Raw genomic sequence first — 16,781 nt, forward strand, 5'->3', positions numbered from 1 at the left:
CATGAAGTGCTTTGAAAGGCTGGTCTTGGCTCACATCAACAGCATCCTCTCGGACACCCTAGACCCACTCCAATTCGCATACCGCCCCAACAGATCCACAGATCACGCAATCTCAATCGCACTCCACACTGCCCTTTCCCACCTGGACAAAAGGAACACCTATGTGAGAATGCTGTTCATTGACTACAGCTCAGCGTTCAACACCATAGAGCCCACGAAGCTCATCACTAAGCTAAGGACTTTGGGACTAAACACCTCCCTCTGCAACTGGATCCTGGATTTCCTGACAGGCCGCCCCCAGGTGGTAAGAGTAGGCAACAACAAGTCTGCCACGCTGATCCTTAACACTGGGGCCCCTCACGGGTGTGTACTTAGTCCCCACCTGTACTCCCTGTTCACCCACGACCGTGTTGCCAAACTCGACTCCAACACCATCATTAAGTTTGCTGACGACACAACAGTGGTAGGCCAGATCACCGACAACGATGAGACAGCCTATAGGGAGGAGGTCAGAGAATTGGCAGTGTGGTGCCAGGACAACAACCTCTCCCTCAATGTGAGCAAGACAAAGGAGCTGGTGATGGACTACAGGAAAAGTCGGTCCGAACAGGCTCCCATTAACATCGACGGGACGGTAGTGGAGCGGGTCGAGAGTTTCAAGTTCCTTGGTGTCAACATCACCAACGAACTATCATACCAAGACAGTCGTGAAGAGGGCACGACAAAACCTTTTCCCCCTCAGGAGACTGAAAAGATTTGGCATGTGTCCCCAGATCCTCAAATGGTTCTACGGCTGCACCATCTAGAGCATCCTGTCCAGTTGCATCACCGCCTGGTATGGCAACTGCTCGGCATCTGACCGTAAGGCGCTACAGAGGGTAGTGCGTACAGCCCAGTACATCACTGGGGCCAAGCTTCCTGCCATCCAGGACCTATATAATAGGCGGTGTCAGAGGAAAAACCATAGAATTGTCAGAGACTTTTCTCTGCTAGCGCACGGCAATGGATACCGTAGCGCCAAGTCTAGGACCAAAAGGCTCCTCAACAGCTTCTACCCCCCAAGCCAATTAATCAAATCGCCACCGGACTATATACATTGACCCCGCCCCCTCCCTTTAGTACACTGCTGCTACTCGCTGTTTATTATCTATGCATAGTCACTTCACAAATCACCTCAACTAACCTGTACCCCCGCACACTGACTCGGTACCAGTGCCCCCTGTATATAGCCTCATTATTGTTATTCTTATTGTGTTACTTTTTTTTTTTTTTTTACATGAGTCTATTGGTAAATATTTTCTTAACTTTTCTTGAACTGCACTGTTGGTTAAGGGCTTGTAAGTGAGCATTTCACGGTAAGGTCTACACTTGTTGTATTCGGCGCATGTGACAAATAACATTTGTTTTGATTTGATTTGAAATCCCTGCAATGAGTAGATGTTTCCAAACTTTTGACTGGTACTGTATCTTTTTAAGAACATTCCTTAAAGTATAATTTTTTGAGATAACTAATGTTACTGTCCCCACTACACCCCCCAAAAAATACTTAAATACATTTAATTGAAATACTGTAGAATTCCATTCATTCCTATGGAGGACTGCTCCTACTAGGGAGTGCCAATATGGCCGACCGGTGGCTTCAAAGCCTCTCAATACATAACATCATCAATCCAGGGTTTATATACAGTACATCATTGGGTTCAAACCTTTTGGTTCTAGGTAGAACCCTTTTGAGTTCTATGTAGAACACATTACACAGAGGGTTCTACATTGGACCCAAAAGAGTTCTACCTGGATCTAAAAAGGGTTCTACCTGGAATTAAAAAGGGTTCTCCTATGGGGACAGCCGAAGAACCCTTTTGGAACCCTTTTTTCTAAGTGTATACCTGTCGACAAAGGATGTGTCATGTGTCTGAAGTATTATGAGTCAGGGGTGCAACAACAGGAAATATTCATTATTATGTGGATTATAATTAATGGATATTTTTGTAGGGGTTGCTACATTTTTATTAAAAAATTTAAAAAAATTAAACCTCAAATACACTACAAGATTCAAATTAAGATCCTACATCTGTACACTGTGATTAGTTTAGACAGTATCTCATAATGGAACAAAAATTGTCTCTGTTTATGCTGGGTCAAATTTGCTGTAGGCCTATTTACTTTCATTTCCTTGGTATTTCATTGGATTTCTGAATGTATTATGACTATCCATTGCAATGAACAATAATCATAATGGCATTTACGATCCGTATCAAATTGCTTAGAGATAGCATGGCATCCCTCAGTGTGTGGAGCATTAGAATGAATGACATTCTAATAACATGTTATAATGAATGAACCCCAGCTGGTCATTAGTCCCGCCCCCCCACTATCGCCCAGTATCTCTACCATGGAGAATCCCTCTAGAGGGGCTTTCACTAGGGACTACCTACAGAGACGACTCTGCTTCTACCCTACAAACACAGGAACACATCCTTTGTCCCCTCTCTGGTTGTATAAACAGGTTTAAAAAAAGCATAGAGTTACAACTTGCCAACGGTGCCTTAGGCCCCTAATGGGGTATATATGGTCGCCAAGGGAGCAACATGCTGTCTTTCACTCTGCATGTCATTCTTCATCTCAGGAAGGGTAATGTGATATGGATGGAGAGATCCGTTTACACTTGGCATGTCTCTCTGCACCTCTCTCTCTCTACGTTGTACAGTTGGGAGATACTGTAGTTTGGCTATGTATGAGACGACTGGTCTGGTGGTGGCCCTTTTAATGAACACAAACAAGCTGTGTCAATATGTCTCCTGTTAAACAACGTACAATATCAGTAGGGTTACGTGCCGTCTTCATTTCAATGCTTTCCTGCGGTTATTCTTGCTAGTTGAGAACGGATCTCGAGAAGCTTTCAAATGTAACTAGTGTGATAGGTTAGTAGGCTACGTTACATGTTACCTGTGACAAAAACTTTGCGGTCTTCAAGTATCATACAAAGTTCACACCGAAACGATCCATTCTATCCGCACACTCAAAGCATAACGAGCATTTTCAATAGCCAAACGCGCTAACATGGCGTTAGCCAGGTGCAAACAGCCTTTAAATAACCCCCTGAGCCGTCCCACCTGTATCCCTCCATCATGGCTAAACACTGTGGTCAAGACAGGTTCGATCAACTCAGGGTTAACTTGCTGGAAATTCCACTATGTGAAACTTCATGGCTTTGTGGGGGCAGTGAGTGAGGTGGAAGTGGCTGCTCCTGGTTTGCTCAACGCGGGCCACTGATTTTGCGGCCTTGTAAAGATTTGAGACCTTGAGGCCAATGATCTCCCAGGTCAACCCAGAAACACATGTCCAGACTCAAGACTTGCAGCTATGGGGGTATGATTCAAACAACGTTTTTTTCTGAGGTTCCCTTGGGAAAAATAAAGCTATTCTAAGTCAATAGATCAGTGTTATGCGTCTATAGTGGTAGGGTAGGGATGAGGGAACCCCCTGATGGTCACCCTGTGACATCACTCAGTCTGGTAAAGCACTTAGGTGTGAGACATAGTGGAGTGAGGTGTTCCAGTGCTTTAAGGGCCAAACCATTGATGTCAATGGAATTCAGTCCCTGCTTAAACCACATTCCGTGCTTGTTGTGAGGCCATTGTCACATTTGACTGTTACAGTAAAGGGTATGTTGTGTATTAAGATAGAGTGAACAACCACACTCTATTTATTTCACAGGCTCCAAATGAGAGTTTGCTCTCCTGTCGCTGTTTGACCAATGACACGCTCAGCGGGCCGGTATAAACCGGATGCGTGCGGTTTTCAGAGGAAATGGAAAGAGACTGTGACGCGGCATCCGCTTTTGGACTTTAAGAAGGGGACACCAATGATGGCGGATAAATTAATATGCAGTACCAGTCAAAAGTTTGGATACACCTACTCATTCAAGTGTTTTTCTTTATTTTTACTATTTTCTACATTGTAGAATAATAGTGAAGACATCAAAACTATGAAATAACACATATGGAATCATGTAGTAACCAAAAAAGTGTTAAACAAATCAAAATATATTTTGTATTTGAGATTCTTCAAAGTAGCCACCCTTTGCCTTGATGAAAGCTTTGCACACGCTTGGCATTCTCTCAACCAGCTTCATGAGGAATGCTTTCCCAACAGTCTTGAAGGAGTTCCCACATATGCTGAGCACTTGTAGGCTGCTTTTCCTTCACTCTGCAGTCCAACTCATCCCAAACCATCTCAATTGGTTTGAGGTCGGGTGATTGTGGAGGCCAGGTCATCTGATGCAGCACTCCATCACTCTCCTTCTTGATCAAATGGCCCTTACACAGCATGAAAAAAGTGAAAAAATATTCAGTTCCGGTCTACTTAACAGGGTGGGTCTCCCATAGACATCAATGCAATAGTAGCCAAGGCTGGTCTACTTAGTTCACTGACTTTCAGTGAACCAGAAAAAAACAGTGTGTGTGTGCGTGCTTACACCCCTGTGTGTGTGTTCGTGTGTGTGCGTGCGTGTGTGTTTGTGTGTGCATGCGTTTGTGTCTGTGTAGGCCTATGCACGTGCATGCGTATGTAGGTCTGTGTCTGTGTGAAAGAGAAACCAGAGGGGGCTATTCAATGTTCCAGTCATGCGAGGCCTAACATGAACTGTTCCTCAAACATGTCTTTGTTCCGTGTCAGGGGGATAGTGTGTCATTTCCTCCTGTGATGTACAGCACCGTATTAAAACGCACGTATCCTTAACGTGTATTTCCTGTCCGATTAGATGGACCCCTCAAGGCATTGTTGACATTGATCCCAATGATGCATTAATTAATTTCCTGTATCCCCGGCTTTCACTGGACGCATTGGATGCATCCTAAATGGCATCCTATTGCCTATGTAGTGCACTATATAGGGAATAGGGTGCCATTTGGGACGTGTCCATTGCCTTGTATGCATATCCAAGTGTCTCCTGGAATGTTGTCTGAAATGTCTGACACCATTGTGAAGAGAGATGTTTGACAAGCGGAGTGATGTGAAAAGTGCCTCTGGAAAGAGAAGACTGGAGAAGAAGTGAGAGGGGGAAGCCAACAAAATGCTTGGTCAACTCTCCCCTCAGCAACCTAGCATCAGTGGCAGTCAGCTAGCCTGGAGATATCTAGCTGAAATTTGATCTAGACCCCTGTTTCGTGGGTTTATCGAGTTCAAAAAGATCTTTGGCTGGTTTTTGGTTGCAAGAAAACTAGCATTCACCAGAAAACTAGCATTCACCTACAAATTATGATGTTATTTTGACTATATCCTGTTATAGTTACAGAGTTGTACACTATCTATACACTGCTATCTCTTGTAGTTTTTGAATGAGAAACTGTATTTCAGTCACATGCTGCCACAACAACGACTATTTTATAGTAGGTGGTTCACAACTAAACACCATTCAACATCCAGGGATCATTCACAAAGTTAATGCAAGTCACTACTGAGTGCATTGATGATGTCATCACTTTCATATCTGGAGGAAGTAGCATGATTTCAGTGTTTCTTATCTGCATAGGGTCATTCAATTAAATCATGTGAGTTCTTTTGTGTATTTGCAATGTATTAATGAGGTTGAGGACCTTTGCTTCACTACGATCTGGAAGGAACGAGTCAACTAAGTCAGCATTGATACCTAGGGGATCATAGGAGGTGAATAATGTTGTAGGCGTGTTTGTCTGCCGACTAACCACAGTTCCAAAGGCAGCAGGTGTTTCAACTAGCCTGTTTCAACTAAACTGTTTGCCTTGTCAAGACTCATCTAAAAGCTATGTGTGTGTGCACAAAGAATGTGCTAACAGCTAGGTGTGCACACCGTGAATATTCCGCTAGCAATGTGTACCCTCGTGGGTTTGTGTCCGTTCAAAGAAAAGACAGGTATTTGCTGAAAATACATCAATTACAGAGAATATTGTGTTCAAATAGCCCCCCCCACATAGAAAATACGTATTCCTCTCTCTCTCTCTCTCTCTCTCTCTCTCTCTCTCTCAACCACCCACCCACAAACACACACACACACAGCGTTTCATCTCAAGTGAGGACAGGATGCAGATGTCCCTTTCCAGTTAGGGTAGAGTCGGACTGTGTATTCCTGTAGCTAGCATTTCAACATTACCGCTCTTTCAAAGCAGTCATTACACCATTACAAAGAGACAAATAGATTTTAAACCTTGTTCCCCTTGTTCTAATGCAAAATCGAATCTGATAATTGAGTCGAGCTGAATTCAGTATTACTACCCCATTTATTAGTTTAGCGGGTCAAATGACAACATTTTCCAGGAATCGATCTGGTCGTACTGCTCATCTATAATGTAATTGGTTTATACTTCAAGGCCCACACACTGGTACTGTCACCTTGTTCTTTGTATACACTGTCTATCTAGTTGTTGTGTTGTTTGCTGTGTCTTGCTGTGTCATCCGAAAAAATGACACACTGCTTAACAGCTCAGCTATAGACCAATGTAGCGTCCACAGTTACAACTGATAGCTGCCACTAAAATACTAATATATGGACACGTTTCATCCGAATAATTCGTAACTCAAACTCTAGCCTTTCACAATGGATTTACAATTCTTCCAATGCGCTGTGTGCAAACACACACACACACACACACACACAGGCACAGGCACAGGCACAGGCATTAGCACACACGTATGCAATCATGCGTACACACACACACACCCACTCACACTTCCAGGCTCTTCGGGCAGGGTGCCAGTCCAGCTGGGCCGATGGCTATCGTCTATCTCCACCAGACCTGTGTCATACCTTATCACGCCGCTGTTTAGACTGGAGAGAGATGGATGCACCCTGACAGGAACTATGCTCCTTTGTAGACCTGTCTCCTTGGCACTGTGTGGAGCCTGGACTTGTCATTGAAGTATTTTGCAGCATTCAGATGAACAGGAGAAATGACCCAGCAATTCAAACTATTTTTGTGGTTGTAGTAGGATCTTCTTCCACAGAACGATGTCTTCTCCCAGGTATTCAAAGGCCATAAGAAGTTTGATTTGAAGCTGAGTTGGGAGAGAATCGGCAGTGAATGAGATTATATTGCCCCATTCCAACATGTTGTAGGGGGACTGGAAGTGTGTTGGCTTAGGTGTCTGGAAGACAGAGGACTGTTTACCAAAACAAGACACCCTCCACCTTGCTTGTAGTGTCACTTTCTCCTTTGTCTGGCTATGCAGTTCTCTTTCCCCTCTATTCTCCTCTTCCTCTCTCCTCTCATTTTCCCCCATCCCCTCCTCTCCTTTCCCCCCGCCCCCTCTCTCCTCTCTCTCTCTCACCTTTCTCCTCTCTCTTTCTCTCTGTCTCTCCCCTCTCTTCTCTACCCCTCTCTCCTTTCTCCCTCCTCCCTCCTCTGTTCTAAGATGACACCTTGTCTCATGCAAGTCTGGCATAGAATGGTCATTTGTGACTCGGCAACTCTTTGTGGAAAAAGTTATCGCATTATTTCAACCGTTTTGATAAGAATATGGTTCATTCAGACGCTCCTCCTCTTTCCAACTTCTTTTACTCTAAAGGGTTCAATCTGCATCGTGGAGGTTCGGCTTCGCAGCGTGATTGACATGTAAAGACAGCGTTCCCGCTTTAGCAGAGACTATCACGGTAAACGCTGCATACGTCGGCTCAATCTGAAATGACCATTTCTATCACAGAATCTGTAACACTTCAGCAACACAGATTGAATAGAGCCCTACATTTCAAGAATGCAGAGGGCGACGCACCTTGTGATCTACAGCAAATGTTTGGTTAAGGAAGGCCAGAGAGGCACATTTCAACATGTTCCTTGAGTTGGAATGCAGCTCCAACCTCCTTGTTCCTGATCCAGAGAGAGAGTTGAGACTGTTTATTAAAAGGTGATGAGCAGAGTGGGAAATATGGGTGGCCATATTGTTTCATTTTGAATAAGCGAGAGAATATCAGTGAGTGAAGGTCAAGAATAGACAACATGCCATTGTTTTTGAGCTCAGCTGCTTACAGAATACAGTGGGTGTTTTATATTGAGATACTTTGAGGGTTGTGTGTAATCTATCATCGATAAGGATAGCTACAATAATATCACAACCTGCTCATAAGGAGACTATTTTTATACTTTCTTTACAAACAATTTTTTCTGGGTGTCACATTTCTTTAATGTAGCCTATTCCTTAAAGATGGAAGGGGAAACCGGGCCATCGGTCGCCCAGTGGTTATGAAACAGAGGAGATGAGAGGAGCATCCATCATCGTAGTAAAAAAGGATCGTAATACAAACTCTGCTGTTCTATCGCATGTGCAATGATGTCCGAGGGGGGGGAACAGTGTTCGTTGTTTGAACTAATGTTTTTGTTGTTGTAGTATCGCTAAAAGGACGTGGCTGTTTCCCCGCTATGGATTTCAGCTTTAATCTGCAAAGCAACTTGAATTCAATGCAACCGATTAGTAACTCTATTTACATGTTCTCTATGTTGCCTAAGGGGACTTTCAAAAACATGACTACATCAGTGGAGGCTACTGAGGGGAGGACGGCTCATAATAATGACTGGAACTGAGCGATTGGAATGGCATCAAACACATAGAAACCATGTGTTTGATACCATTTCGCCTATCCGCTCCAGCCGTTACCACGAGCCTGTCCTCCCCAAGTAAGGTGCCACCAACCTCTCGTGGTCTACATGTGAGAATTGTTATGGGTGAGAAGTCTGTCTAGCAGCAGGTTTGAATTGCCAAAATAAACAAAAGGTGACCCACGTGCTGCAGTACTGGAGATGAGGGCTAGTGAGGACATTCCGTTTTGTGGGGACGTGTCTGTGAATGAGGTCAAACTGATCCAGTTTTGTTCGGTAGTGTGCTATTCCAGCAGTTCACTGGCCCTAGCTTCCCATTGCCCAGATTAGCGGTTAGTGAACTCTGTGCCCCAATTCCTCACAGCTTTGGACAACAATAATGAATCCAATGTTTTGTGTATTGCTTTGTTTACTTTCTCACAATGAGCAAAGGTCAGCCTGGTTCCTACTTTGCCTACTGTTTTATAACTCTATTGTCACCCGGGTATTGTCGAGGTCGGCTAATCCATGTAAATGGTGTTGAGTTTTCCCACAGGAATAGCAAGCCCCATATTTGACATTTATAAAGGACTTAGACTTTATCCATAAGTCCTTGTATTCACCCTTGGTGTGACTTTTCAATTGAATATCTCCTTGGGTGGCCTTGTCTCAAGATTTAGCAGCCAGACATATATTCAAACAAGCTACTGCACATTCCAGTGTGTGGACACACACACAAAGGCACACACAGGTGTCTGACTCTTCACGCACGCACGCACGCACGCACGCACGCACGCACGCACGCACGCACGCACGCACGCACGCACGCACGCACCCACACACACACACACACACACACACACACACACACACACACACACACACACACACACACACACACACACACACACACACACACACACAGACACACACACAACCCTGTTGCTGCATAGTGGGCCTCTCCTCTCCTTCCTTTAAACCTAGTGCTGGGTCCTACTACAGCATATCTGTCTGGTCCCGGTCCCGGTCCTGCGACTGTCACTGGAATCTCAGATACAGCCTGGCTACTGAGTGACCCCCAGAGCCAAAGTCTCTCTGCCTCCCTAAGGAGCCTACAGTGTGTGGGAACACTTGTCGTAAGTCCCAGTAAGAGGCAGAGTGTGCAGACCTGGGTCACATTGGCCCTGGTTGTCATCACCCAGGCAAGGTAATTCATTAATGGCTGATAATGCACATTGGGAGAAAGGAGGGATAATTGGCTCCCGTCGCTGTTTCAGATGAGGCAGTGATTGCTGTTGTAGCTGGAGTATGTCAGAGCCATGTTCTTGGGAGAGGGGATGCCAGTACTTCCTGTAATGGTTGGGCGTAGGATACCCTTGCACCAGTAATCTGTCTTTATATCTCTTTCAGGGCCATGTTTATTGTATAGTCTTATGTGGGCTGAATTACCTTGGTCCAATTAGTAGTGGGAGACTTCTGTTCATTGTCACTGTATGACATGAGACAGGAGGTTTCCCCTGCTCAGGTCACATGACCAGGAAAAACACCTTGGCCGGTGTATGACATAGTATAGTTCTGTTATGTGTAGACTGCTGTTAGTGTTCACCTTTCTAAAGGGGTCCTATATGGCTCAGTTGGTAAAGCATGGTGCTTGTAATGTCTGGGTTCAATTCCCAGGGCCACCCACAGGTAAAATGTGTGCACACATGACTGTAAGTTACTTTGGATAAAAGCATCTGGGAAATGGCATATGTTATTATTGATAAACAGTAAGGGTGCCTGATATGGGTGTGTGAGAAGGTCGGCTAGCCATCCTGTGTCGTGTTAAGTGAATAAACACTGAGGCCTTTGTAGGACTGGTGGTGCCAGGCACACGGTCCACAATCTCCACTTTATACACACAAACCACCCCTTAATGTTTTCACCAGTAAGACGCACAGTGTGACTCACAAGGTGAACTGTATGTTATCTGAGTCATTTTTATCACGTCTGGACATCTTTGAAATATTCACCTGGACTATCTCATCCTCCCTTCAAATGCCTATACCTCAAATTAAATCCTGCCACTCCCCTCAAAAGCTTAAGACATTTACTTTGAAACTCTCTTTGTATTTCTCAACATAGAGCACTCTCCTTGAATGTAGGCTGTGTTTCTTCTTGGACGGCTCCTATCTCTCCACTCAGTGCAATGTGTTTACTTTTACTTCCCAGTGAGGTATGAACCCTGATATTTACATGGGTGTGAGACTTGAGTTTTAACTCAAGACACCAAAAACACTCAACCCACTTCCTGTTGACGTCAGCGAGTTGTGCCAATAACACGACCCAATGTCACAGTCATACGGTAAACACTTTGTGAAGGTTGATTTTGGAAAATGAACAATTTAAAATAAAATTGAGCAATGGAGTAGTATTTTGACCATTGAGCTGGGACTGTTCACAACAGACCATAGTCCCCCTCAGTGCTTTATTTCCTCATTGACAACATTGATTCATTGTTAGCATCTTAGCTAATCGCTAACCATATTTCATACAAATGTATCTCATGCTTACATACTTACTTAATTTATACAAATTAGGTTTGATAAATCGTGTGCTGACTGTGAATGCTGCGGCTAGCCACAGGGTCAGTTCCCTTGTAGATAACGCTGGCTGCTTCACAGCTTTTTTACCCTGGTGCTAATGTTGTGGCTGTCCGGGTGAGTGGAGAAAGAGACAAGGTTGGCTCCCTAAGCTGCTGTCTGTTGCGTCCAGACTTGTACCATGGTTGACGCTTTGGCTCCCCCACACTCTGATCTCCTCCCTCTGAGAAATGTTAAATATCATGTGGTTGCTCTCTCCCAGCCCAGAGGCTTTGTGGGTGGTTGTGGGGAAGACATGGTCGGGGTGGGCTAGAGAAGGCTGACCAAATCATTAAGAGAAGTCAAACATCTCTAGCTACGTGTTCCAAGTTGTTGTACAAGATGAACAATAACAGTTTTGCTGTATCAAATAGTTTCTGAATCAAATAGTTCCGACTTCCTAGAGTGATAGTTCCTAATCGTGAATATCCATGAATTATAGTTCCTGTCATGAATGCCTATGTTCCCTATGTTGATATACAGTAGGCTATGTTATAAACCTGACAGACTTTATGGCTCTGTTATGTCTGTCTGTCTGTCTGTCTGTCTGTCTGTCTGTCTGTCTGTCTGTCTGTCTGTCTGTCTGTCTGTCTGTCTGTCTGTCTGTCTGTCTGTCTGTCTGTCTGTCTGTCTGTCTGTCTGTCTGTCTGTCTGTCTGTCTGTCTGTCTGTCTGTCTGTCTGTCTGTCTGTCTGTCTGTACTCAGTCTCCTGTCAGGAGCACCCAAGGAGAAAGCCCTGGCTCTGAGGAACGTCAATGAGACGGGCGCCATCTACTCCTGTCCTGTCACCACAGAGCTTAACGACTGTGAAAGGATGGACTTGGTCAGCTCCAGTAAGTACTGGCACTCTCACTGTCATTGCACTGTCCTCTCTATATGAAAGGGTTCTCCTGAGTGAATGGGTGACATGGGGCTTGGTTGGGAGGTTCTTTAGGTGGTTAGATAAGGATGTGTTTGTTAGAACCACTGAATTATGCTTTGTATGTCATTTGTTACTGTGGAGACTGGGTTCACTCACCTGAGTGGGGATTCACCCTTGAGTGGAATTTTCAATGTGGAATTTTCAAAATTGCAAAAACAATCCATACAAACTTGCCAAAGCATTTACTGACATTTTCTGACACTGCTCTGTATCTAAAATAATAAATACAAAAAACACTGTAGGATAGCCTGTATTTGATATCAAGGTCTAGCTATCTCATACTTATTCCAGACCAAGCAGAATACCTCCTGCTCCCAAAGGTAGACTCATCAAACTATCAAATGAGACAAATTCCCCCGCTTCCCAAACCCTTACCCTACCTGCCCTGATTTGCTAAGCCCAGCCAGCAAGTATGAACCTCTGACATCTCTGAAAGACATGCTCCAAGTAGGAACATATTGAATTAGTCTTAATTAAAGGTTATGGTAGACTGACTCACCTAGGAGGCAATTATAGCCTCAGAGGCTGAAAGTAAGAATGATAATGCACTTTTGATGTTAGTCAGTCTCTGTAAAAATTTTGTGGTTTACACTTGTTCAGGCTTGATCCACATTGGATGAGACTGCTGCTGTTTTTGTTGCTAGGTGTCTTACTTTCATGATGAACATCCTGTTGTTATATTTTGGGGTTTGTTCAGTTGGAAACGTTAAGTATCAAATAAGAGTCAGACATTGTCGTATGTACATGTCTGCTCTGTTGCCACTTTTCATGGAAGTGTAAAAAAGTAAATATGGAAGCTTTATAATCTTTTAATTACATCAAATACATTATTCATTCTTTGTCATTGAGGTAACCAGTAACTTTGTATTGATCACTTCTGATGTGACTATACGGTCATGACAATTAACAGTCGCAGAAGACAACAGTTCACAGCTTTATGTTTCTATTTAAGATAAAGCATGCCCTTTAAAGCAATGAGTGTGATGTGTGTCTCCCACAGCGGACTCGTCTGAGATGGTGGAGGGGATGTGGCTGGGAGTGACTGTGGCCAGCCAGAGAGACCTGCCAGGGGGTCGAGTGCTGGTGAGAGTGGGACAACACCCTCTGGTTCTCTTTCCTCACTGAAAGTGGACCGTCTCCTATCTTGAGATACTAGATGCTTCTAACAAAACATTTCGCACAGATCTGTCTTTGACAGTGACATCAGTTCATGATTTATGCCAAAGTTTGAGTTATGGACATCAAGTTTGTTCCTGATAAGGCTAGCCATGTGAGGGTAAGATAAGGTCAATTTAAGACCATAGATAAAGCATAGGCTTAGACACTAGATACGATACAATATACGATACGATATATTTTATTGTCCATTGTGAAATCTACATACAAATACACAAACACAATACACTATATACATGCAGTATGAAAAACACGGGTAAGTTAGTACATACTGTAGGTCACATATTCAGAGTCTCTGGCCTGCTGTTTGACCATGTATTTGGTTTGCATATGTTCTGTGTCCCAGTGTTCAGCTGCACTAACAGTTCAGGATTCACTGCAGTGATATGGCCACAATGCAACAGTATGGGAAGAAAAGGTTGTTGTTTAGTCAATAAAGACATAATATTAAATACAAAAACGATGTTTTAATTGACATATAAAGACAGGAAATTCAAATGAGCAGCCCTACCCTACATTTGACATAGGCACTAAGGTTTTACAGCAAACTCATCTTATTATACCTGCTACTGTAAAAAATGTACAAATTTACTCAATTATACCACTTACTAGATCAAAATAGCACTCCTGTGTTGTAATGTCTAATTCGTGTCCAGGCTTGCGGGCACCGCTACGTGAAGGTGGTGCAGGGGGGCGCGGAGGAGCAGCGGCGGATGGTGGGGAAGTGCTACGTCAGGGGCAATGACCTGACCTTCGACCCCAACGACGAGTGGCAGGCCTACAGCTACGAGGTGTGCAACCCCAACTTCGACATGGAGCTGGAGGGCTTGTGCAACATGGGCATCTCGGGGGGCATGACCGACACGGACGTCTACATCGGCTCTGTGGGCAGCTACGTGTGGCAAGGTGGGCACCAAAAGGAGTCACAGCCTCAAGACTTCTTCTGTACAGCCTGGTCTCATGGACTAGACGTAACATAGTAAACAAGGCTTCTTCTGGAAGCTTTTCTGGAAGGTCATGGCTTAAACGTTCATGTGAAACTGTATTCTCTTTATTCTCTGTTCTCTTTTGTCTTTGTTACCTAGGCAACGTTCATGTAACGTGGAGAGACCCTGATCCAGGAAACTCGTGGGACTCAAGTGACAAAGACTTTGGGCAACTGAACAGACGATACAGCTACATGGGTATATCAGTGACCTGGCTAGTAGAGCCATTTCTGGATCAACAGGGTAGACTAGGAAGCCTACTGTAAGGGAGTGTCTCGTGCTCTTCCATTTCAAAACGCTCTCAAACATAGCCGCTCCCCCATTCAGAAAGATAAACATCTCTTTGAACGTATGAATTGAAAGAGAACTAGAAAGAGGCATTACCGATGCTATCTAGATGGCGGCGCTCCGTTTAGCATAGTGGCAACTGTATCACAGGAAGTTACCTTTGACCTTTGTGTAGAATGATTTAATGGCAATGATTAGCCCTACCTACCATAAATGGTACTGTAACATTGTTACAACATTGTTTTAATGTTGTTTTAACACCACAGGTTACTCTGTCAATGAGGACAAGAAGCTGCTGAGTCAAGACTACTTCACGGTAGTGACGGGGTCTCCCAGAGATGAATCCAAGGGCTCAGTGATGCTGGCTAAGAAGGGCAACACAGCGCTGGTGACCGAGTTCATCATCCCAGGAGAACAAGTGGGCTCGTACTTTGGGAACAGCCTAGCTGTCGCCGACCTCAACAATGACAAGTATGTCATCACTGTCCATAGGAAATCCCCAGCTTTAGTGCGTCTCTCAGTGTGCCATATGCCAAAAGCTTGATTATCTAGAACAAAACAATAGCAAACTCGGAGGCAAAAGAATAGCATATGCTAATCTTTTGAGAATAGTATTGAGAACAGTTTGTTATTCTTTTGATACAGGACTGATTGAGTTTGAATTATATCACTCAATAAAATGCAAATTTACCGATAGCCCGTCATCTGTAGCTTTTCCCTCTACTATTTGGAATACACGCTCTACCTGACCAGTGATGCAGAGAATACTGTACTGTAGTGGTTGAATTGGAGAGGCTGTCCTCGTCGTTTCACCACCTCTGATACGGTATCTGACATGACATTATGGCTGAGGCATGTGTGCTCTCTCTTTCTCATAATACATGAATAAAACCTTGAGCATTTGTGTTCATGGTCTGTCAGCGTGTCCGAGAAAAAGATTATACTGAATAACACAATAACACAGAATAACACAAAAATATTTGGGCTGTACAAAAGACAAGTCAAAAGATATAAAGCATGTCATAGGCTATGTTGCCCTCTCTAAAAGCCAATAAGAATGAAGAATTAGGTGGGTTAAATGGTTGGTATACCATATAATGACTATGATCCATGTGCTATATGCTACAATGATACAGAATGTGTACGGTTGTGTGTTAATATTTGTCTGGGCAATTTTTTATTTTCACCATCCTAGCTGGAATGACCTGATCATAGGTGCCCCTTTCTACTTTGACCGTCAGAAGGAGGAGGGAGGAGCGGTGTACGTCTTCATGAATGAGAACGGCTCTTTCCAGAAGACACCTAGCATGGTACTGAAGGGTCCTACGGCATCTGGTTTTGGATTCGCCGTGGCAGCCATTGGCGACGTCAACCAAGATGGATTCCAAGGTAGGCCTACCATAACGGGTAACCTTTTGGGCCTTGTTCAAATTCCTTAAAAGGGCATAATTCCTTCCTCCTTTACTTGAAGTAATCACTGATTTCACATGATTGGACAGGTGAACATAAGGGCTCCACCACGTGGTTTTCACCTGTCCGGTCAATTCTAATCAGTGATTTCTACAAAGAGGGGAGGAGGAAAGATGCACTTTTAAAGAATTTGAACGGTACCGCAATGAGGACGTAGAAGAGGAAGAGGATCATGGTTAACTTCCTGATCCAAGCTCAGACTGTTATTGTTGGATGTGCATTGTTAAATGTTACAGTCTCACCGATATCATAGAGGGAAATAGCATTGGTGTAATCAGACAGGTCACAAATGGGTTATCCGGGATCCTTGGGATGTCCCTATCTTAACCCTAACCTTAACCGTAACCCTTACCTAACCCTAACCTTAACCCTTACCTAAACCATTTTAAATGTCAACTTCAATGGGGTGACGTCAGAGTTGGACATCCCAAGGATTCCAGATAGCAAGGAACGTCACAAATGGCTTTGCAGGCCATTAAAATCATTTCTACTGTCATGATGCTGTCACCTAGTGGCGAAATACAGCCAGCACAAGGGCTTACACTGGAACTATAGGCAGAGATCTGTAAATAATGATGAGATGCTCATGTCTCAGCCCTAACAATGGGAGTCGTTTTCCAAAAGGCGGAAGGCAGGCGACAAGCTTAGGTCCAAAATAAGCCCATAGAAACGCTTTGCCTCTTCCTCTCTGCTCTCGCTCTGCTCTCTGCCTATCAGAGATGGTATTCTACACACTACTTACTTCATGTATTACATGCATCAAATATGCAGA

General features: G+C 44.0%; 1 protein-coding gene across 1 annotated transcript in view; it reads left to right on the plus strand.

Annotated features, from left to right (window-relative positions):
- Positions 1 to 16,781, plus strand: part of itga3b (integrin, alpha 3b) — a 45,891-nt gene that overhangs the window by 13,450 nt on the left and 15,660 nt on the right. The window contains exons 2-7 of the mRNA XM_038990253.1: positions 11,873 to 12,000; positions 13,090 to 13,172; positions 13,922 to 14,171; positions 14,351 to 14,449; positions 14,806 to 15,010; positions 15,735 to 15,928. Of these exons, the coding sequence (XP_038846181.1) occupies positions 11,873 to 12,000; positions 13,090 to 13,172; positions 13,922 to 14,171; positions 14,351 to 14,449; positions 14,806 to 15,010; positions 15,735 to 15,928 (959 nt within the window). The remainder of the gene's footprint in view (positions 1 to 11,872; positions 12,001 to 13,089; positions 13,173 to 13,921; positions 14,172 to 14,350; positions 14,450 to 14,805; positions 15,011 to 15,734; positions 15,929 to 16,781) is intronic.

The sequence above is a fragment of the Salvelinus namaycush genome, chromosome 4 (assembly GCF_016432855.1).
Source record: "Salvelinus namaycush isolate Seneca chromosome 4, SaNama_1.0, whole genome shotgun sequence".
Taxonomy (NCBI): Eukaryota; Metazoa; Chordata; class Actinopteri; order Salmoniformes; family Salmonidae; genus Salvelinus; species Salvelinus namaycush.